The 22,463-nt window shown below is 38.7% G+C and overlaps 1 protein-coding gene across 1 annotated transcript in view; it reads left to right on the top strand.

Annotated features, from left to right (window-relative positions):
- The window catches only part of cwc27 (CWC27 spliceosome associated cyclophilin), a 139,241-nt gene that overhangs the window by 68,871 nt on the left and 47,907 nt on the right, over nt 1-22,463 (top strand). The window contains exon 11 of the mRNA XM_073064526.1: nt 14,011-14,111. Coding sequence (XP_072920627.1) covers nt 14,011-14,111 — 101 coding nt within the window. The remainder of the gene's footprint in view (nt 1-14,010; nt 14,112-22,463) is intronic.

Here is a 22,463-nt window from a genome sequence, read left to right on the forward strand (position 1 = left end):
ACAGGGGAGTATAGACCCATCTGCTTAATTTCTCTTCTGAGGATAATTCCCCTTCCCACCCCAAAACCAGCAATCACCCTGGTGAATCTCCGAATCACCCTTACCGCTAAACGACACACACAATAGCTGGAGGAATTCAGCAGGCCAGGCAAACCTTAAAAAAGGATGCAGTTGATATTTCAGGCTGAAACCTTTACACCCTTTCCATTAGCCTACTTACATTCCCTTGAAGCAATTCTGTATCTTTCAATTCTTACTGTCACACAGTTTCTTATTACCAGTAAGCTTGGATATATTTTGCTTGAGTTCTCTCCTCATTCAAGTCATAGATGTAGATTGTAAACAGATGGGTCCCCAACAGCTATCCTTGTACTACTGGTTACAGCCTCCTAACCAAAAGTTATTCAGTTATTGTAACTCTGTTTTCTGTCTGGAGTAGAATATTATTCCCAACCTAAGTTGTTTAATACCCTTTTGCTTGGCACCTTATTAAGGCCCTTCTGATAGTCCAAGTACACTACATTCAACAGCTTTCCAATTAGTTAGAATGCTGGTTATACCCTCAAAAGCACAACAAATTTGTTAGTCAGGATTTATTTTTCATAAGTCCACATTTACACAGTTCAATCCTGTTATTACGTTCTAATTGCCCTGTTATCACTGCCTGAATCGATTCCAGCAATTTTCCAATTTCAGTTTAACTAGTCTAGAATTCCCTGTTCTATCTCTCTATTTTTCAATCATAGAGATGCTTTTGCTTGGAAGTTGTTCTAGAAACTATAATTTTGAAAGATGATAATCCAGTATGGATCCAGTACTAACTTCTAACTTTCTCTTACATTAACTTTCACAAATTCCTTCAGCTCCCCACTCAGGTCTGGCTGTTCCCTACTATTTTCAGAAAGATTTTTGTGCAGATACAAGCTGTTGTAATTCACATACCAATAGAAGCTTTACAAAATATTATTTCTTGTTGGATTTTACCCATATTCTAAATGTTCTTATTAATCACTTTATTTCCCTTTGCTAAATTCTGATATCTTCCCAATCCCAGAGTTTGCTGCATTTTTTGACATTATAAACCTTTTCTTTTGATAAACTTTGTACTAACCTGTACTAACTTTAATGGCCACAGTAGATATTTCCTCTTCAGCTTTTGTGACTTACAGGAATATTTATTTATTGTGTTTGTAAATTTTTAAAATATTATGCACTTTTCATCCATTGTCATTCCATTTACTAATCTACCAAAGCTGTTTCATGCTACATACCTTTGTGGATTGCTGTTTTTAAATTGACCTAAATTACTTTCAAGCATTATAAAGTTCTGTTTATTTTGATCACTCTTCCTTAAAAGTTACTTAGCTACCAGAGTATTAATTAACCTTTTCTTGGTGCAAAGTCCCGTATTTGAAATAAGGTATTTCATTATTGTTTTCTCAATATAATTATCTTGAAACATATTTCTTTTATACCTCATGAATATTCCTCCCACACTGTTATTAATTATTTATTTTGTCAGTTCACATGTGAATTAAATTGCCCTGTGATTACTGCAATTTTGTTCTACAGCAGCAGTACAGTACAAGACATAAAAATTATTAAATTTACAAAATTGAATAGTTCAAATGAGGAATAATGAGGTGGCAGTCATGGATATATTGAGCATTCTGAAATCTGATGGTGGAGAGGAAGAAGCTGTTCCTAAAATGCTCAGTGTGGGTCTTCAAGCTCCTCCACTTCCTCCCCGATGGTAGTAACAAAAAGAGGGTATATTCTGTATAGTAAAGCTCCTTGATGATAGATGCTGACCTCCTGAAGATGTCCTTGATAGTGACAGATGGTGTTAGAACTGGCTGAGTCTGCAGTATCTTTCAATCCTGCATGTTGGAGCCACTACAGAAACATAAAAAACCTGCAGCACAATACAGGCCCTTTGGCCCACAATGCTGTGCTGAACATGTGCTTACCAGGCTGTAATGCTATCAATCAAAATGTTCCCCACCATAGCTGTAGGAATTTGCAAGAGTCTTTGGTGACATACCAAATCTCCCTAAACTCCTACTGAAGTAAAGCCTCTGGCATGCCTTCGTCATGATCACATCAATATATTGGGCCCAAGATACATTCATAGATGTTGATCCATCAACATAGACATTGATGCTCAGGAATTTGAAGCTGCTCAACCGTTCCACTACTGACCTCTAAATGAGGACTGGTGTTTGTTCTCCTGGCTTCCCTTTTCTGAAGTCTGCAATCAATTCTTTGGTCTAGCTGATATTGAGTACAAAGTTGTTACTGTAACACGCCACAAACAATGGATCTATTTCACTCCTACTGTATGTGCCGAGCCACACACAGTCATGGGTGTAGACAGAGTAGAGCAGTGGACTAAGCACACACATACACATATAATTCTTGTTACATGCACTTTAAATTTTCCAATGACCAATGCTACCTTGGCGGTACTAGGTAACTCACCAGTGTTTTATTCTTCTTGCTGATCCTTAGCTCACCCAAACTGATTTAATTCCTTAGATTAACTGAGTTAAGATCTTTTCTCTCTACTGGATTGCACCTGTCTTCTATGACCACAGCTACTCCTGTTTTGTATGTTTCTGCTAGGTAGATTTGGGAGAAATTTTTACTTGTTTGTTATATTTTTGTACTTTTATACGTTGTTTCTGACTTTTAGTGATTGTTACACTGAGATGAAAGCTGATTTAAAAAAACAAAAATCCTGTGGTATAAACATGTTACATCTTCATTCAATGGACTCTGTGCTACATATGGAAGCTTTTTGAGTTAAGCAGTAAAAGCCAATGTTTTGCAATGTGTTGAGATTAGAAAAGCACAGGCAATTAAATCAATGTGTTTTATTTTTTTAGCTGGTATTGTATATGATTTTAATGCCAAGTAGAAGTAGAGGTCTTGTTTATGTAGCTTCTCGGTGTACAGTAAAATCCATGTTATTGTTTCAGCGACCTTAAGTGTAGTGTGATTTATAGTTAAGATTTTCCCTCAATCCTCCAGTTGAAGCACAAATACATAGTTTTAATTTTTGTGGAGAATAATGAAAAATTGATATTCATCTTGCATTATACTTGCAGATACCACTAAAATTTACTAGTCTTTTGCGTGCCAATTTATAGTCATTGGGAGACCAGTATAACATGGACTCCCTTTTGGGGTCTTAGAGTATGTTTTTCTTTAAAAAAGCAAATTCTTCAAACTGTGAAGAATTCTAAAATTAATGCAAAATCTAATAACAGAAGTGTTAATTGTAATTTTACAAACCAAACTGAAAAGGCAAAACAGGGAAGACAAATAGGATTAAGAGACAATAACTGAAACTGCACCTATGGTAGTGAAGTGGTTAGTGTGATGCTATTACAGCCCGGGGTTTTGTGGTTTGGAGTTCAGTTCCGATGTCATCTGTAAGGAATCTGTATGTTGTCCCTGAGGAATGTGTGGGTTTTCTTTGGGACTTCTGGTTTCCTCCCACAGTCCAAAAGACATGGAGGTTAGTAGGTTAATTGATAAATTGTCCGGTGTTTAGTCTAGGGTTATATGGAGAGTTGCTGGGTGGTACAGCTCGAACAGCTAGAAGACCCTATTCTGCACTGTATCTCTAAGTGAATGTCAGCATGTAGGAGACATCATTTCCAATCTGCACACACTGTGGTCTACTGGTAAGGAAGTCAAGGATCCAGTTGCAGAGGGAGGTACAGAGGCCCAGATTTTGGAGTTTGTTGATTAGAACTGAGGGTATGACTGTGTTGAATGCTGAGCTGTAGTCAATAAACAGCAGCCTGTTGTAGGCATTACTGTTGTCCAAGTGATACAAGGTCGAGTAGAGAGCCAGTTTGCACCCGCTGATCTCTATTGCATCTATTGTAGACCTATTGCAGCAAATGGCAAATTGCAGCGGGTTCAGGTCCTTGCTTAGATAGGAGTTGATACTAGTCATGACCAACCTTTCAAAGGACTCCAACACAATAAATGTGAATGCCACTGGACAATAGTCATTGAGGCAGATCTCCCCGCTCTTCTTGGGCACTGGTATGATTGTCAAAACTTTTTGAAGCAGGTGGACACCTCTGACTGCAACAGTGAGAGATTGAAGATGTCCTTGAACTCTCCCGCCAGTTGATTGGTTCAGGTTGTCAGAGTTCCATCAGGTACAACATCATGGCCTTACACCTTGCAAGGGTTTACCCTCTTGAAAGATGTTGTGTCATTGGCCTCTGCAACAGAGATCACAGGGTCACCAGAATCTGCAGGGATTCACACAGGTGTGGTTTTATTCTCCCTTTCAAAGCATGCATAGCAAGGTGTTGAGCTTACCTGGAAGTGAAGCATCACAGCCATTCATGACATTAGGTTTTGCTTTGTAGGAAGCAATGGCCTGCAAACCATATAACCATATAACAATTACAGCACAAAAACAGGCCATCTCGGCCCTTCTAGTCCATGCCGAATGCTTACTCTCACCTAATCCCACTGGCCCACACTCAGCCCATAACTCTCCATTCCTTTCCTGTCCACATACCTATCCAATTTTTCTTTAAATGACAATATCGAACCTGCCTCTACCATTTCTACTGGAAGCTCGTTCCACACAGCTCTCACTCTCTGAGTAAAGAAATTCCCCCTTGTGTTACCCTTAAACTTTTGTCCCCTAACTCTCAACTCATGTCCTCTTGTTTGAATCTCCCCTACTCTCTATGGAAAAAGCCTATCCACATCAACTCTATCTATCCCCCCCCATAATTTTAAATACCTCTATCAAGTCCCCCCTCAACCTTCTACTCTCCAATGAATAAAGACCTAACTTGTTTAACCTTTCCCTGTAACTTAGGTGCTGAAACCCAGGTAACATTCTAGTAAATCTTCTCTGTACTCTCTCTATTTCTGGCAAACCCTGCCAGAGCTAACGTGGAATTGTTTTAGAAACATAGAAACATAGAAAATAGGCGCAGGAGTAGGCCATTTGGCCCTTCGAGCCTGCACCGCCATTTAGTATGATCATGGCTGATCATCCAATTCAGAACCCTGTACCTGCTTTCTCTCCATACCCCCTGATCCCATTAGCCACAAGGGCCGTATCTAACTCCCTCTTAAATATAGCCAATGAACTGGCCTCAACTATTTCCTGTGGCAGTATTTCTTGTATAGTTCTGGATCACCAGTCTTGAATGCCATAGATCTAGCCCTCAGCAGACTATGAATCTCCTAGTTCATCCATGGCTTTTTGTTTGGGCATATCTGGCATTTTGTTGAAGGCATAGACTCAAAGACGAATCCCTGAATATTGTCCAGTCCACCGACTCAAAGCAGAACTGTAAGCACTCTGGCACCTCCCTTGACCATACCTTCTCAGTCCTCACCACTGGTGCTGCGGTCTTTCGTCTCTGCCTATGCATTGGGAGAGGAACAACAGTCAGGTGATTGGACTTTACAAGGTATGGGTGAGAAATGGCATGGTAAGGCTTCTTCATGGTGGTATACCAGTGATCAAGTGTGTTGGCTCCTCTGGTTTCACAGGTGATATGTTGGTGGTATTTGTTCAGAGATGTCTTCAGGCTGGCCTGGTTGGAATCTCTCACAATGTTAAGAAAGGCATCAGGGAGCACAGTTTCATGCCTGAGTATTATGTTTCTCAGCACCTCCAGTGCCTGCCTGACTTTGGCTTGAAGTGGAATGTACACTGTTAACTGTAGATAACAGCAGAAAAACTCTCAGCAGATAAAATGGATGACACTTGACCACGAGATGTTCCAGGTCAGATGAACAGGACTGAGACATAACATGAGTTAATTATAAAGCATACTCCACCTCTGCCTTTAAGAGACAGCTATCCTGTCTTTGTGGAGAATGAAGCCATTGTGCTGCAATACTGCAGTCAAAATTGTTGGTTTGAACCATATTTCCATGAAGTGAAGTAAATAGCAATCCCTGATGTCCCTCTAGTACAGCAATCTTGCTCTGAAGTCTTCAAATTTATTTTCCAGAGACTGTAAGTTCACCAGCAGGATATTCGGAAGTGGAAGTCTAAGGCCTCTGTGTATCAATTGTACCTGTAGACAGGTGCGGGATCTGTGCTTAAAGGGAGTCTGCTATCTGTGGTTTGTTGATTTTGGGTATTGAAGGGTTCTTTTAAACATCTTAAAATGATGCTACTTACTGAAGTACACATGGCTGTGACTGCAGATGTCAGCTGCAGTAGCTCTAATTAGAAATATTTGATGACTCACATCACAGCTGCACGCAAAGAGCTGTCACCTAATAGTGCCATCTTACCGGAAGCCGTAACATATATAATGTTACCTCGTAGATGAGGACTGGAACTTCATGCCCTTCATACATTTGAGTGTTGAACTTCTTGTTAGAGTTTCAGTTTTGGAAAGCTACAGGAAGAAGAGAGCAAATGGGGCAGCAAACTGATATCCATGTTTAAATGCACGTACCAGAGGGTTGAAAGTTACTGATAAATGCTGAAAACCTCACAGTTAGCCCTGTAGTCCAGTCTGAAACCTAATTTTAATGAATGGATGGATGTTGTTGGTTACTTCGCAAAGAATACCTCAAGCAAAGACTAATTTGTCTGTATAACCAAGAAAAAAATGCCAATGTGTATTCGGAGAGATAAATAGTACCTTTTTGAACGTACAGTAGTTCTTTGTTTTAGTCCGCAGGGGTTCCCAACCTGGGGTGCCTGCACCCCCAGGGGGTGCGAGATGGAATTTCAGGGGGTGCGACAAAGAGTGGCTTGTGTCCTTGAGTGACGAGTCATGAGTCATCACTCAGCCAGTTGTCAGTGTGCCTTGAGAAGTGGTAGTAACGTTTGTCCCAAGCACACTCCAGTCTCCCGCTGCCGGAGTTGAGAGAGATGTAAACTCACTCCGGTCTCCTGCTGCCCAAGTCAGCATTGAGGATTCTCATCAGTGTTACCTGGGAGTTACACCTCAGAGTTGAGGAGTCTCATCAATTTTAGCTAGAAGGTTACATCTCAGAGTTAAAAATCATCTCATAGTGCCAAAGTCTTTATACATCCTGAATCAACCATCGAGTAATGACTTTGCGTTAAAACCAAACCAGCAGACTGGTAAATTATTCAATTATAATATTTTTAAAAGCCGCATTTTGATAAAAAGCAGCTGAAGTCATTCATTCGTACTTGTCTCAATGCAATAAAGAAGTTTTTGAATTTCAAAGGGTCTTTTTCTCTTGAAAGGTTTTTTGCTTGCATCATTGATAATTTTGAATTGTGTTAGTTGAGGAAGTATCATGGTTAGCACCAAGGACTTTGAATCGTATGATGGGAGTTCGTATCTCCAGTAATCATCGGAAATAGGTGCGTAAATTTAGTAGAGAGTAGCCTAATAAGTCACGTCGCGTCCCCGTAGCATTTCCATCTGACAATTTATCTTGGCGTAACAGCAGATAATATTGTAATATAATATTCAAAAGTGTATTTCTCACGATACTTTGCTATAGATGTGTGTGGTTGAGTAAAGCGGTCATCCCTGACTTAGTCAGATAGTTTTTCTCATATTAGCTCATATTTTTCTCTTTACCCTTAACCCTTCATCATGTCAAAAAGAAGGAAATGGAATGATGACTATGTGTGCTTTGGTTTCACTTGCACAACAGGAAATGATGGCTTGCAAAAAACCCAGTGCGTTCTTTGTAGCATTGTGTTTTCCAACTCAAATGTGAAGCCATCCAAGCTTCAAGAGCACTTCAAGAACAAGCATGGCAGAGCTGATGTTGAAGGACATGATGTTGGGTCATTGAAAATCAAAAGAGCTTGTTTTGATTCACAAGGAACTCTTCCAAAATTAGGTTTCGTTTCTGTTGAAAAAACACTACTTCTTGCTTCATACCAAGTGGCATATAAAGTGGCCAAATCCAAGAAGCCCCATACAATTGCGGAAGATTGCATCAAGCCATGTGCACCAGAAATGGCAACAATTATCCTGGGCAAGGAAGCAAGAAAAAAATTTGAACAGGTGCCCCTATCAAATAATGTCATTCACAACCGAATCAGTGATTTCAGTGAAGAGATTTTGGGCCAGGTCATCTCAGGTGTCAGAGCTAGTCCTCGTAAAATCTCTATTTAGTTGGATGAGTCAACTGATGTCTCCGTTTGTAGTCAACTCATCACATTAGTGAGGTATGTCAATGATGGTGCTGTGAAGGAAGATTTCCTGTTTTGTAAAGATCTGAAAACAAACACAACTGCAAAGGATGTAATGCAGCTAGTGAAAGACTTCTTTGCTAAACATGATTTAGATATCAAAGTCATTGGTTCTGTGTGCCCTGACAGGGCACCTGCAATGCTTGGAAATAAATCTGGCTTTTCTGTATTGATGAAAAAGTAGATTCCAGACTTGCAAGTTACCCATTGTTTTCTTCATTGGCATGCTTTGGCATCAAAAACATTGCCTCCAAATTTGAAGAAAGTCCTTGATACTTGTGTGAAGATCATCAACTGGATCGGGGGCGTACTTTGAACCATCGCATCTTCAAATCATTTTGTGAGGATCTGGGAAGTGAGTGTTCAGTTTTGCTTTTCCACACAGAAGTCCATTGGTTGTCACGAGGACAAGCTTTAACCTGCTTCTTTGAACTACGGGAAGAAATCAAAGTTTTTCTGGAGGAGCGTGAATGTGATCTGGTTGGGGCAATGGAATCACAGGAATTCGCCCAAATGCTGGCTTACTTAGCTGACGTTTCCTCTCGTATGAATGATCTGAGTGTTTCTCTTCAAGGAAAAGGAATAAACATATTGAAGGCTTATGAAAAGTAGAATGCCTTCAAAGAAAAGGTATGTCTTTGACAGCGAAGGATGGAAAGAAGCAGTCTCTCAAATTTTCCTTCACTAGAAGAGATGGTTGATGATGCTGGATCCATAACTCCTACTGTGCATGAAGAAATTGTGGCTCATTTGGAGATGCTGTCAGAATCGTTTGATGGATATTTTGCTGCTAGAGACTTGAAGATTTCAGAAGAATGGATCATGAATCCATATTCCTACAATTTGGAGAAGATGTCAGATGATGAAGAGCTGAAGGAAGATCTTATTGATTTGCGGACAAATCGAGCTCTTGAAATGCAATTTGAAAGCAAGACCTTGAAGAAGTTTTGGTGTGCAGCACTGGATATGTTCCCAAGACTTGGTGGAAAAGTACTCCGTGTCCTCATTCCATTTGCAACAACATACTTGTGTGAATCTGGATTCAGTTCTCTTTTGTCAATCAAGACAAAATCTAGGAATCGCCTGAATCCACAGGCAGACCTGCGGATTGCAGTCAGCAAGTAAGTTCCACATTTTGACAAAATCATGAATGAGAAGCAGGAGCAAAGAAGTCATTGAATTTTATGTTCACAATTGGGATTGATTTTACTGTTTACAATTTTTTCTGAATAAATTAGAATCTAATTGCTCAATTTTTATTTGCATTTTATGCACTGAGTTAAAAGCTTATTTTTTAAAGTTCATTTTGTTCACCCGCAGTATTGTATGTGGTTCAAAAATTAGAAATTAGACTTCATCTTCAAATGTGATATTACTTTTGTAGGGGGTGCGAACATTAATCAAACATTTCCAAGGGGTGTGGGGCATAGAAAACTGAAAACTGTTTTAATGGGAAAATGGTAGTCACATTGAAATTCTGAATTTGTTATAGTTTGATCAAATTGGCTTTCGAGGTTTGAGTATAATTCATCTCTCACGATTAAGATTTCAATCATACACAGCATTTTTTCAGTCTGCCTAGCCCTGTCTTTTTTCCCAATGTCTATCTTTATTTATTACTATAATTTGCTTTACTGCTGCCATAGTGCTAATTTATGTTTCTGTTTTAGATCTTCTGCTTCTCGATAAATATCTTCCACATTTATTTAAATCTGTCTCTATTGTTCTTGCTTCTGACTTCAGACTTTTAAAATGCAACATTTAAAATCAGAAAATACTGCAGGTAATCAACATGGGTTAGGCAAAATCTTTCCTATTCTCTCCCCATATCTATTCTTTCTCTCCTTGTCCCAAAACTTCCCAGTTGTGCCTAGGATACCATAGTATATTACTCTGAATGTTTTGCAACTTACTGGTTTCACCCAGCTCACCTTCACCGTGAATATTCTCTACATCCCCCATCAAAGACATTTTGACCTTTTCCATTCACCTGTTTTCAGTTTCTTCTCTGATGACAAGACATTTCACAGCAGCACTTCTGAGATAAAATTATAGAGATATAGAACATGTAAGTAGGCCCCTCACCCAACTAGTCCATGCCAACCAAGGTATCTGTCCTTTTTGTCTGCATTTGGCCTATTTCCTTTGAATCCTTTCCTATCTGTGTACCTGTGCAAATGTCTTTTAAGCATTATAATTGTACCTGCTTCTACCACTTCCTAATTTGGAAAAACTTACCCCAGGCCTCCTTTAAATCTTTTCCCTCTCACCTTAAACCTATGCCATCTAGCTTGTGACTCCCCTACCCTGGCAACCCAAAAGGTCTTTCTTTTCCTAAACTGTAACTTCCTCTCATTTCAGAGCTAATGTAGCTCTCAATGGCATCTGCTCTGTGTCCCATATTGATGCTGTCTACCTCCCATCCAGAACAATGATAGGATTCCTCTTCACCTTTCACTCACCTGCACTGTTTTCATAGTTCATTGAATCCATCAAAATCTAGGATTTTGTCTCGTCACAGAATCTAAATCAATATCTGTGGCTATTGCAACATTCCCATACTAAGGAATGCTTTTTTCATTGGAGCCACTAAAAAGGTTTGTCAGTAAGCTAACTTAGTTAACCCCTTAAAAGTGAATCTATTGAAGTTCAAGAAGAACTGGAATGCAGACCTTCGGTTAAAGACTTAAATCATTGTTGTAGAATGTTCTAGAGATGGGGCTTAGCACTGTGTCACCAAAGGGCTTGTTATTGAGGATTTGCTGTGCCTCGCTTGATGCTTCCAGAATGTGGAGTTACCAAGTCAAGAAAATTCAGGTGCACAGGAACCTCGGACGGTAAATTAAGGCATGGCCTAGGTTTCAGCCCGTGAATCTTGGGAGTGAAATTATTTTGACTAGAAACTGGGTGTCACCAATACAATTTAAAGTATGATCTTAAACAGTACATGAGGCAGGAAAATAAAAGCTAAGGAGGAAGGCATAAAAATAAACAGCAGTTGTACAACTTAAAAAAAGAAGAAAGGGTAACTCAAAATATTGTTGTAAATGATTTTCCATACCGGTTGTTCTGGTAAATGCAATGCTGGGCACTGAATCCATTCAGACAGAATTTCAGAAACTATACTAGCAATTTCAGCACCTGGAATACATAGATATCCTTTTCAATATGAAGAGATAAGAAGTCAATTTTATTTCATTCAAATTTCCAGAATAAGAAAACAGTAATAGTTTTAGTATATGTAGTTACTGAGAAGTGCAAAACTTCAAGTATTCTACCCTAATTCTACCTTGGAGAGCATTTTCAAATAAGATATTTTGCCTAAGATTATCTGAAGTAGAGTCTTTATGTGATCAAAAGCATTACTGTTGCAATATCATATAATCTTGCAATAAGTGAGTGTAAAGATTACATTGATGTCCAGAATATCAGGAAGGGTACTAATGTTAAAAAGAGACAATGAATATTCTCTCTAAAGAACAAATTATTTGCACATCAATAACATACTTGTGCATATGGAATTTAGATTCAGCATAAATGCATTAAGTACTTGAAATATTTTGTGCTATTTTAACATTAGAATTTGCGCCGTGGCTATAGTAACAGTTCTTTCTAAAGAGCTACACATTTTCTGAGATATTTTGCAGAGACTTCTGTATTTCCACTGTGATATCAAAATCTCTGACTTCTGTATCTAAATGATTGTACCATTACCCGAGTAGATGGAGCTTTCAAATTTATGGTCTAGTGTTCTACTTCTTTCTCAAACTCTGAATCATATCATAATTTGAGAGTACCATGGGATTATTTTGCACACCTGCCAAGTTTCCAGCACTCTTCGTAGGACAGAAAAATAGCTGAACTAACACAATTTAAATTGCCTTATAATGCATCCCAACCCACTCTTCTGAAAATGCACCATAGTGGTAAGGTGTTAGCTTTGACTCATTGATAGCACCTCCAAAAAATGATCATTCAAGCCCACTCCAAAGAATTAAGCACACATTATAGACTAACATTTTTGCAAAGTATTGACAGAGCACTACACTGCCAAAAGTGCCATATTTCAAATAAAAATGTTAAATGTTGGCTCTATTTATTCTCTTGGTGAACTTTTAAAATCCCATGGCATTATTTAAAGAAGAACAAGATAGTTCTAGGTTTCTCTTCCTATCATATTTTTCTCAACTGATTAAAAACAGTGGATTATTTAAACAATTATGCCATTCTCTATGGAGCCTTACTGGATGTAACTTAACTGCTGCATTTGTCTATGTTATATTTCTATTTATTTTTCAAAACTATTCACAAGTCATGAGGTATTTCTAATGATCCTACCCTGAAAGATAATAAATTCAAGATTTCTTCATTGATTCACCTACTTCATCTGCTTTTGTAGACATAATGTTTCTTCTGCTGTTCAGTCTATCTTAAAAAAAGAGAACTTTTTTTTTACCCTTTATTCTCCTCTTGTTAATTTTGCACAATGAACAAGTACATTACTTTAATATTACTCTCAGGGTGTTTGTGAGGCTATACTTGGAATATTGTGCATGGAATTTTGCTGCCAGGCAATACTCTGTTGCATGAGGTGCATGACTTCAACTTAATTGGTAAATAAACTTGAAGGAAATAGACTTGGGATTTACGCCAGAGATTTTTGTAAACTTTTTCTAGGCCAGTGTATGTAATTTGGATAAGAAAGAAAGATGAAGAAACTATCTGATGAATTGAAAAGGTTTTGGTTGCTGCATTGAAAGGACATGTATATAAATGGAAGTTATTGATGCTGATTTTGTTGGGTATTAGCAGCAGATCCACGTAGAACTGCTGTCATTACTCACTATAAGTACTAGCAGCTTTTGGAACTCCTTTGTGAATACAAAATCCCCAGCAGCAGAGCAGCAGCTTGCTGTGATTCCCCAGCACATAATATTGGGAAGACTGCTTTTGGATGAAGTTTGTGGAGAAGAAAATTGTTTCCTTAATTTATTCCTCCTTTTTATGTTTTTAGTTATTTACTAATGCTTTGAAATGATTTTAGAATTTCAAAATATCTTCATTTTTAGTGTTTTTTAAAAAACATTTTTGAATACCTGGCCATCTAATAGCATTGAAAACCCTTGATCTTTTGGAAAGTTGGCAAAGTTCAAGGTCGGGTTTCCAGAACAATTATGTACAAGACTTGTTCCAGCTTGTCTGCATGACACAAATATATTGTTTGAGGACCTGGCCTAGATCAGGTCCTCAAAGTTCTATTGCAAGAACATGTCCACCAACAAAATCAATTTGCTGAAACAGGAAGAGGTTGTTTCAAGGAACATAGGTTGGGGAAACATGGGCAGTGAGTGTGGGGAGCAAACTTGGAAATTTTGAATGGTAGTGATTCAGCTGTCTTTCTGAGAGAGGACTGAAGCTATGAGCATTGACTGTGAGGATCTGTAGGAAGTTTTTGAATGTACATTGCAGTCATCAACAAGGTAAGGGTTGAATGATCAATGAAGAAAAAAGTTGATGCAAAGAAGGAGTGGACTGTGAAGAGAGGCGTTGAACTGGTGCAAGGACATAAAACAAGCAATTCTGAGTGTTGCAATATATAAAAACAGAAGAGTTTAAGAATTATTTTAGATTTGGTTTTACCTGAAAATATCAGAGTGCTTCTTGAACTTATGGATAGGAATAAATAATGGCCTATGTTTCTAATACTTCGTTCTTTGAATTTCTAAGCAGCTGCTTTGAACTCGTCCTTGTAGTTGATTTTATTGCTGAGAAAATTAATTGCTTATGTAAATATTGTTTTCATGCAGTGAAGAGCTACGCAAAGAAGCACGTCAGTTAAAACGAGAACTGTTGGCAGCAAAACTGAAAAAAGCAGACCATCTGAAAAAGGAAGAAACAGAACCAAAAGGTAAGAATTAAGAATATATTTATATAAACCATTTAGTTTTTTTTCTAATAAGTGGTTTGAAAATCAGTAAATGACAAATAATATGGCAATTGTAGATCAGAATCAACTTTTATATCACTGGCATACGTCATGAAATTTGTAGTCTTTGTGGAAGCAGTATAATGTAATACATAATAAAGAAAAATCACTGGAATTACAGTAAGTACAGTTAGGTTTTTAAAAAAGCATATGAAATTCTGGGGTAATGCTTTCCACAAAAACTTTGGAGTCAGGTGTTCTAATCAATGAGATGAGATTGGAGGTATGGGTTGTAGAAATGCCCTGTCATATAAAAAAGACACAGAAAGTTAGGCTACTGTCAGACCCAGCTCTTCTGAAGAAAGATCTGCTTATGTGCACCACGCCTTGATCAAAACGACCTTCACAGGACCTTATAAGAAGAATGGTAGAGATGCATGAAGCTGGAAAAGGCTACAAAAGCATTTCTAAAGACCTGAGTGTTCATCAGTCCGCAGTAATTGTCTACAAATGGAGGAAACTCAGTACTGTTGCTACTCTCCCTAGGAGTGTGCATCCTGCAAAGCTCACACCAAGGGCACGACGTGCAATGCTGAAGGAGGTGAAAAAGAACCCAAGGGTAACAGCAAAATAGCTGCAGAAATCTCTAGAACTTGCAAATGTATCTGTTCATGTGTCCATTATAAGAAAAACACTGAACAAGAATGGTATTCATGGAATGACTCCATGGAGGAAACAACTGCTCGCCAAAAAAAAAAAATTGCTGCACGTCTCAAGTTTGCAAAAGACGACCTCGATGATCCACAATGTTCTGTGGACAGATGAGACTAACATTGAACTTTTTGGCAGAAATGCACACCGCTATGTTTGGAGGGAAAAAGGCACTGCACACCAACACCAAAACCTCATCCCAACTATGAAGCATTGTGGAAGGAGCATCATGGTTTGGGGTGCTTTGCTGCCTTTGGGCTTGGACAGCTTACAGTCATTGAGGGAACAATGAATTCAAAACTTTATCAACACATTTTGCAGGAGGATGTCAGAGTAGTGGTCCTTCACTTGAAGCTTAATAGAAGTTAGAACAAGACAATGATCCGAAACACAAGAGTAAATCAACAACAGACTGCTTTAAAAAGAAGAAAATTCATATCTTGAAATGTCAGAGTCCAGGCCTTAACCCAATTGAGATGCTGTGGCATGACCTGAAGAGGGCTTTTCATGCAAGCTATTCAAGAAATATTGATGTTCTGCAACAGTTTTGTTTGGAGGAATGACGTAGCAATCCAGAAATTACCTGTGCCACACACCAGTGAGGGTAGAAACAGAATGATCTGGCAGATAAATGTGTGGCTGAGAATGGGTAGGACTTCAGGTTCTGAGATCATTGGGATATTTTCTGACGGTGTTATGACCTGTTCAAAAGTGACGTGTTGCACTTGGACCTGAGCGGGATCAATATTCTCGTGGAGAGGTTTGTTAGAGCTGTTAAGGAGAGTTTAAGCTAATTTGACAGGAGGATGCAAACTGGAGTGAAGGGATTCAGGATAGGACAGATGGTTTAAAAAAATCAAAGATAGTCTTTCAGGAAGGGGAAGCAAACGATAAGACAAAATTGCAGCCAGCAGGGGTGACTATCAGTGCATTAGAGATGCAGATTCAAAAAGGGTGGCAAATACAGCACTTGAAGTGTTTTATCTCAATGCATGGAGTATAAGAAATAAGGTGGATGATCTTGCTGCACTTTTACAGTTGTCGGTTATGATGTTGTGGCCATCTCTGAATTGTGGTGAAAGAATGTTTTGAAGTTGGGAGCAGAATGTGCAAGGTTACATATTGTATCAGAGGGATAGGAAAGAGGAAGAGGGAGCGGTGTGGCTCTGCTGGTAAAGAATGGCATCAAATCATTAGGAAGATATGACATAGGATTGGAAGATGTTGAATCAGGTTGAGTTAACATACTGCTAAGGTAGAAGGACCTAGATGGCAATTATATACAGGCCTCTCAGCAGTAGCTGGGATTTGAACTGCAGATTACAACGGGAAATAGAAAAGGCATGTCAAAAGGACAGTGTTATGATAGTCAAGGTAGATTTTAACATGCAGGTAGTCTGGGAAAACCAGTTTGGTAATGGATCTCAAGAGAGCGAATTTGTTGCATGCCTTTTTAGAGCAGCTTGCCATTGAGCCTACTAGGGGATCAGCTATACTGGACTAGAGATTATGTAATGAACTGGAGGCAATTAGGGAGCTTAAGGTAAAGGAACCCTTAGGAAACAGTGATCACCATATGACTGAGTTCAACTTGAAATTTGGTAGGGAGAAGGTTAAGTCTGACGTAGCAGTATTTCAGTGAAGTAAAGGAAATTACAATGGTATGAGAGAGGAGTTGGCCAAAGTAAATTGGAAGAACAAGCTGGCAGGATGACAGCAGAGCAGCAATGTTTTGAGTTTCTTGAAACATTAAGGAAGGTGCAGGGTTCCATAAATGCAGAAATACTCAAATGCCGAAATAGTACAACCGTGGCTGACAAGGGAAATCAAAGCTAATGTCAAAGAGAGGACATACAATAAAGTAAAACTTAGCACGAAGATAGAGAATTGGGAAGTTTTTAAAAACCTACAGAAAGCAATTAAAAGAATTATTGAGGGAAAAGATGAAATATGAAAGCAAGCTAGCAAACAATATCAAGGTGGATAGAAAAAAGTTTTTTCCAAGTATATAAAAAATAAAAGAGAGATGAGAGTGGATGTAGGACTGCTACAAAATAAGGCCAGAAAAATAACAATGAGGAACAAATATGAACTAAATGAGTATTTTGAGTATTTTGCATCAGACTTCACTGTGGAAGATACTAGCAGTGTGCCAGATGTTCAAGGGTGTGAGAGAAGAGAAGTGAGTGTAGTTACTATTACAAGGGAGATGGTGCTGAAAAAACTGAAAGGCCTAAAAGTACATGAGTTATCCAGACCAGATGAACTGCACCCTAGGGTTCTGAAAGAGGTAACAGTAGAGATTGTGGCGGCATTAGTAATGATCTTTCAAGAATCATTGGACTCTGGCATTGTCCTGGACGACTGGAAAATTACAGCTGTCTAGAAGTTAACTCAAAGTAAAGGATCGAGAGTGGGATAAGGTGAAATATATTCCACCAGATAGCGGTGAATCTTTGGAATTTTCTATCCAAGAAGGCTGTATATTTTTAAGACTGTGATCAGTGCATTGTTTGTGCAGGAAAGTGGTGTTGAGTTAGAAGATCAGCCTTGGTTGTACTGTATAGTGAAGCAGGCATAAGCAGTTGAATGGGCTACTCCTATTTCTATAGCTTATGTTTTTATGATGAATATCATTCAGATAATGTAAGTTTACAATGCAATTGTAATTTGATATGTTGGAACTATAGAATGCTTGGAAAGAATGGTTGAATGGTTCCTATAGGTCTCTCGCAACAGCATTTTCTTCTTCATAACTTGCTCAACATTTAGACTAATTAATAGATAGTGAAAAATTTGATTAGTCAATTGCTCAGTTGTTGTTGTCCACAAGAGTGAAATAAAAATACTAAAAGTGCAGACAATGAAATAAAAACAGATAATACTAGAAAAGAATAAGCAGATCAGGCAGCATTTGTGAAAAGAGAAACAGTTAACATTTCAGGTTGGAAGCCTCACAAAATCTGAAAAAGCAAGGAAGATTAAGTAGCAAAAATATGGGAGGGCTTGGGCAATGTGTGTATTGAGTAGGATGATTTAGTCATTGAATGGGCATTTCCACTCCATTGTGTAAAGTAATGTGTTGCTGGTTGTTAAATCTGGGTGATATTGTTTAGATTGGTCTACTGGGATGTGCTGAGCAGGCCAGAATATAAAACTGAGAGGGAAAATAAAGGGTGAGAAACAGTGGGGAAGAAGAAATTGCAAACACAAATTGGAGTCCTTTACAAACATTAAGAAAGAATAAGTTAACTGAATTCAGTATGGAGGCTATAATGTACAGGCAGTCCCCAGGTTACGAACGAGATCCGTTCCTGAGTCCGTCTTTAAGTCGGATTTGTACATAAGTTGAAACAAGTACATCCGGTATTATTTAGCTTCAGTTAGTCAAACGTCTGTCTTAGTATATAGTATATATTTTACTTTTCTATGCATATAAAACACTTAAGAAACATATGTATTCCAATAATTAAACCACTGCGTTGCTTAGTAATAATTGTAGCTTTTATCGGGGCAGGGCCTTTCACATGCTCCATTATTTTCACTTTATCCTTTATCCTTTAAAATTGTTCCGATCATTGAACAACTGTAGTCTAATGCTTTTCTAATGACCGATGGCATTTCAGCTCTTTCCAAAAGCTTTATTATTTCCACTTTATTTTCAATTGCAATCGCTTCCCATCAACGGAACAGAAACACTGCAGGCAGCGGGTCCCGAGGTCTGCTGGGTCCTAAGGACCACCACACTGAATTCCCCGGGTCCTAAAGTCCTCCGCACTGTGACAGGTTAAATGGGACAAATGGGTGCTGTGCTGGGTTTGGGTATTTGACGCGTGGGAATTTAAACTGGAGGTGACAGTGTTTTTTACAATGTTGAGTTGCAAGCTCAACATCAACCCGGCATGAATGGTATGAGAGTCACTGAATCGACATCAACCCGGCACAGGAGCAGTCTGTCACTGGATCGAACTTGGGAACCTCCATTCTCGAGCCCGGCGCTGATCTCACTGCGCCCCCAGCCAGAACGGGGGAGGGGGTGGTGGGATCAGGGTGAATCTTGCTATGAAAAATTTAAGTCAAATACAAAGTTACACACTCAACAGTGTCAATGGCAATGACTTAAAATGGCGGGCGGCGTTCTCCTTCCTTGATTCGTAAGTACGAGTTGTCCGTAAGTCGGACGTTGGTAACTCAGGGTCTACCTGTACAGATAAAAATGAGGTGTGGGTGATGTTCTTTGAGCTTTTGCTAAGCCACATTGTAACACTGAAGGAAGCCATAGACCACAAGATCACACTGGGAGTAGGGTAGTGAGGAAAAATGCAGGAACTGAAAGCTCAGGGTCACTCCTGGCCTGAGCACAGGTATTCTACAAAGTGATCACCAAATCTGAATTTGATTTTTCCAATGTAGAGGATACCACCTTCCGTTTTTACTTCAACTTTCAATCCATGTACTGCATTTAGTGAACTGGCGTCTGGGGCAACAAGCAGTTTGCTAGAGGAACTTACCAGGTTGAGCAGCATCTGGGAGAAAAGGAACTGTCAACTTCTAGGGTCAAATCCCTACATCAGGCCAATTCCTTTCCTTCCACAGATGCTGCTTGACCCACTGATCTCCTCCACTAGCTTGTTTGGTACTGCATTTAGTGTTCACTAAATGGCCCCTGTACAATCTTTTGAGATTATCATTACTCTCCTTCCATCCCCCGTTTTTTAATTGTTTATCCCTGCTGCCCTCTTGAAAAAGGTTATTTGTTGTCTTCAGTCAGCTGGCTAGGAAAGCTTAAAAAAAAATTGTCAGGCCCCAGTAGTCTTCTCCCTTGCCACCCACAGCAGCCAGGTATACCTCTTTTTAGGCTTTAATTGCTTATCCACTTTAAAACCCATATTATGTTAATGATTTAAAAAATGGGATTTAATGACACATGCTGTCCTGCCACTGCACCAATTTCTCCAGCTTTCTGACCATTTTAGATATAAATGCATGTACTTTAATCCTTTTGTAAAAGATGTGAAAACCAAGGAGAAAGCATTTGACTCAGCTAGTTTTTTTCAGCTATATGGAGAGCTAGGTAACAGACATAAAAGGAATGCTAGAATTTTTCATCAAATGTTTCTTCTGTGAAGCAACACAAGAGATTCTGCAGATGTTGGAAATCCAGACCAATACACAAAATACTGAAGGAACTTAGCAGATCAAGGGAATAAACAGTCGCCGTTTTGGGTCGAGATCCTTCATTAGTCTTGATGATGGTTTATTCCGCTCCATAGAAGCTGCCTGACCTGTTAAGTTCCTCCACACATTTTGTGTGTTGCGTGGATAGGAAGGATAGTTCAAATTCAACAGCATTACTCTGTGTAATTGCTGGAAATACTCAGATTACATTCTTCTGTATCTCTTGGCAAGCATTTGACTCTGATACTTCCTGAATAAAGTTAGAATTCATGGTGGAAGTAATGGCTTGATTTTCTCAAAGACCTAGTGATCAGTATGATGTAGATCTCTTCTTTCCAGATGTCTGGTGCTCACAGATTTGAACTTCAGGATATTTCTGACATCCAACAATAATATCATTAAGCTGGCTCAGTTACCAATCACATTTTATTCACGGCACCAAACTAGGAACGAAAAATCTATCTTTTTAACTAATATTTCAAACATTTTTCTAAAGAGTGGGCATGGACTTAAAATTTTGATAAAATTGAAATATCTTAATATACTCATACATGTTTTAATTTAGAAACTATTGGATTTTTGAGGAGCTATTGTGATCTTCAGCATTAAATATAGTTTAGTATTACATTTTAAAAAATCAACTTTACCTTATCCAACAAGCCGTAATATTTTCATACAATAGGTTATAAATACAGTGAATTTTGGCTAATTGGGCCATTGAGTAATGGGATGATGGCTTATTTGGGATAACTCTTACAGAAAATAAAAGTAAACAAGAAAATAGCTGAGATTCTCTTAGTTTATTTGGGACACTATGCTGCTTAATTGGAACAGGAAACTGTTGCCGAGCAGTTTCTAACTGGTGTTAGTCGGTGTATTTGCGTGGCCGTTAGACATTCCGCTATGCTTAAAGCAAACAGTTTTTAAATAGTGTCATTTCCGTGTGTTAATGTTCAAAAATCAGTGATTTTTGTCACTGATAGTTGGCAAGAAATAAGCGCTGAGGCAATGAAGTTTTGTTCACTGTGGTTTCAAGTATTCAGGCTTGGGGATGAAAGAGACAGCCTTGAGTGAAAATGTAACATTTCACTATTTCAACAAGTTAGGAACTATGAAGTATTTGAAGGTTTTGACAATCATCTTGAAAGTTATAATGAAATGAAGATTTAGAGGATGCAATCGACATGAGCATTGTATGAAAACAGTCCATTATCTGCACTGAGTGTCTACACTGATTTGTTCATTTACTGTCCATAAGACTATAAGATATAGCAGCAGAATTAGGCCACTTGGCCCTTCGAGTCTGCTCCCCCCTTCAATTATAGCTGATCCATTTTCCCCCCACTTAGCCCCGCTCCCCAGCCTTCTCCCCGTAACTTTTGATGTTGTGGCCAATCAAGAACCTATCAGTCTCTGCCTTAAATACACCCAACGACTTGGCCTTCACAGCTGTCTGTGGTAACAAATTCCACTAATTCAACACCCTCTGGCTAAAGAAATTTTTCCACATCTCTCTTTTAAATGGATGCCCCCTCCATCCCGAGGCTGTGCCCTCTTGTCCTGTACTCCCCACTATGGGAAACATCCTTTCCACATCTACTCTGTAGAGGCCTTTCAACATTCAAAAGGTTTCAATGAGATCCTCAATGATCCTTCTAAATTTTAGCTAATACAGCCCCAGAGCCACCAAACATTCCTCATATGATAACCCATTCATACCCAGAATCATCCTTGTGAACCTCCACTGAACCCTTTCTAATGCCAGCACATCTCTTCTTAGATACGGAGCCCATAACTGTTCACAATACTCAAGGTGAGGCCTCACCAGTGCAGTCAATCAAAAGAACATGGCAGTATACTGTGGATGAAAATCTCTGTTGATAACTATTAGTTTTATAGTACTATATTGATAGTGTTCTAACGTTCTGAATTCCTCTTGAATACATAATTTGTTACTCACTTAAACGGTAGCTTTTCTTTGTTTTTATACCTTTTTAACTATTTCCATAAAATTTTGGTTAATTAGACCAAAATGTATTGCCTGATCTGCCTCAATTATAACTTGGAATCCACTATATCTCGAATTCTTGATTGCTCACTGATTGTACCAGAGAAAGCTGTAACATTTTATCTTGTGAAAGAATAGGGAATTACTGACAACTATTGGATTTCCACATTTAACTGTGTATTTGCATATTTTATAAGATGCTGAGATTTAACTCCATGAAGATGGTGCAGATAACTTCACCATTGTTGACATCACAAATCTTGTAGCACACTTTCACTGGTCTGTTTACTGACTCACCACATTGTTGCTGTATCAAGCTCTACATGACAATCCATTCCATTACTCTTATCCTGTCTCATTTCCCTATTTGCTATCCCTCAGTCATCCAAGTTCCAATCTTCCAACCTGTGTTTCATGGTATACTCCTTTCTGTGGAG

Source organism: Hemitrygon akajei, chromosome 13 (assembly GCF_048418815.1).
Source record: "Hemitrygon akajei chromosome 13, sHemAka1.3, whole genome shotgun sequence".
Classification (NCBI taxonomy): Eukaryota; Metazoa; Chordata; class Chondrichthyes; order Myliobatiformes; family Dasyatidae; genus Hemitrygon; species Hemitrygon akajei.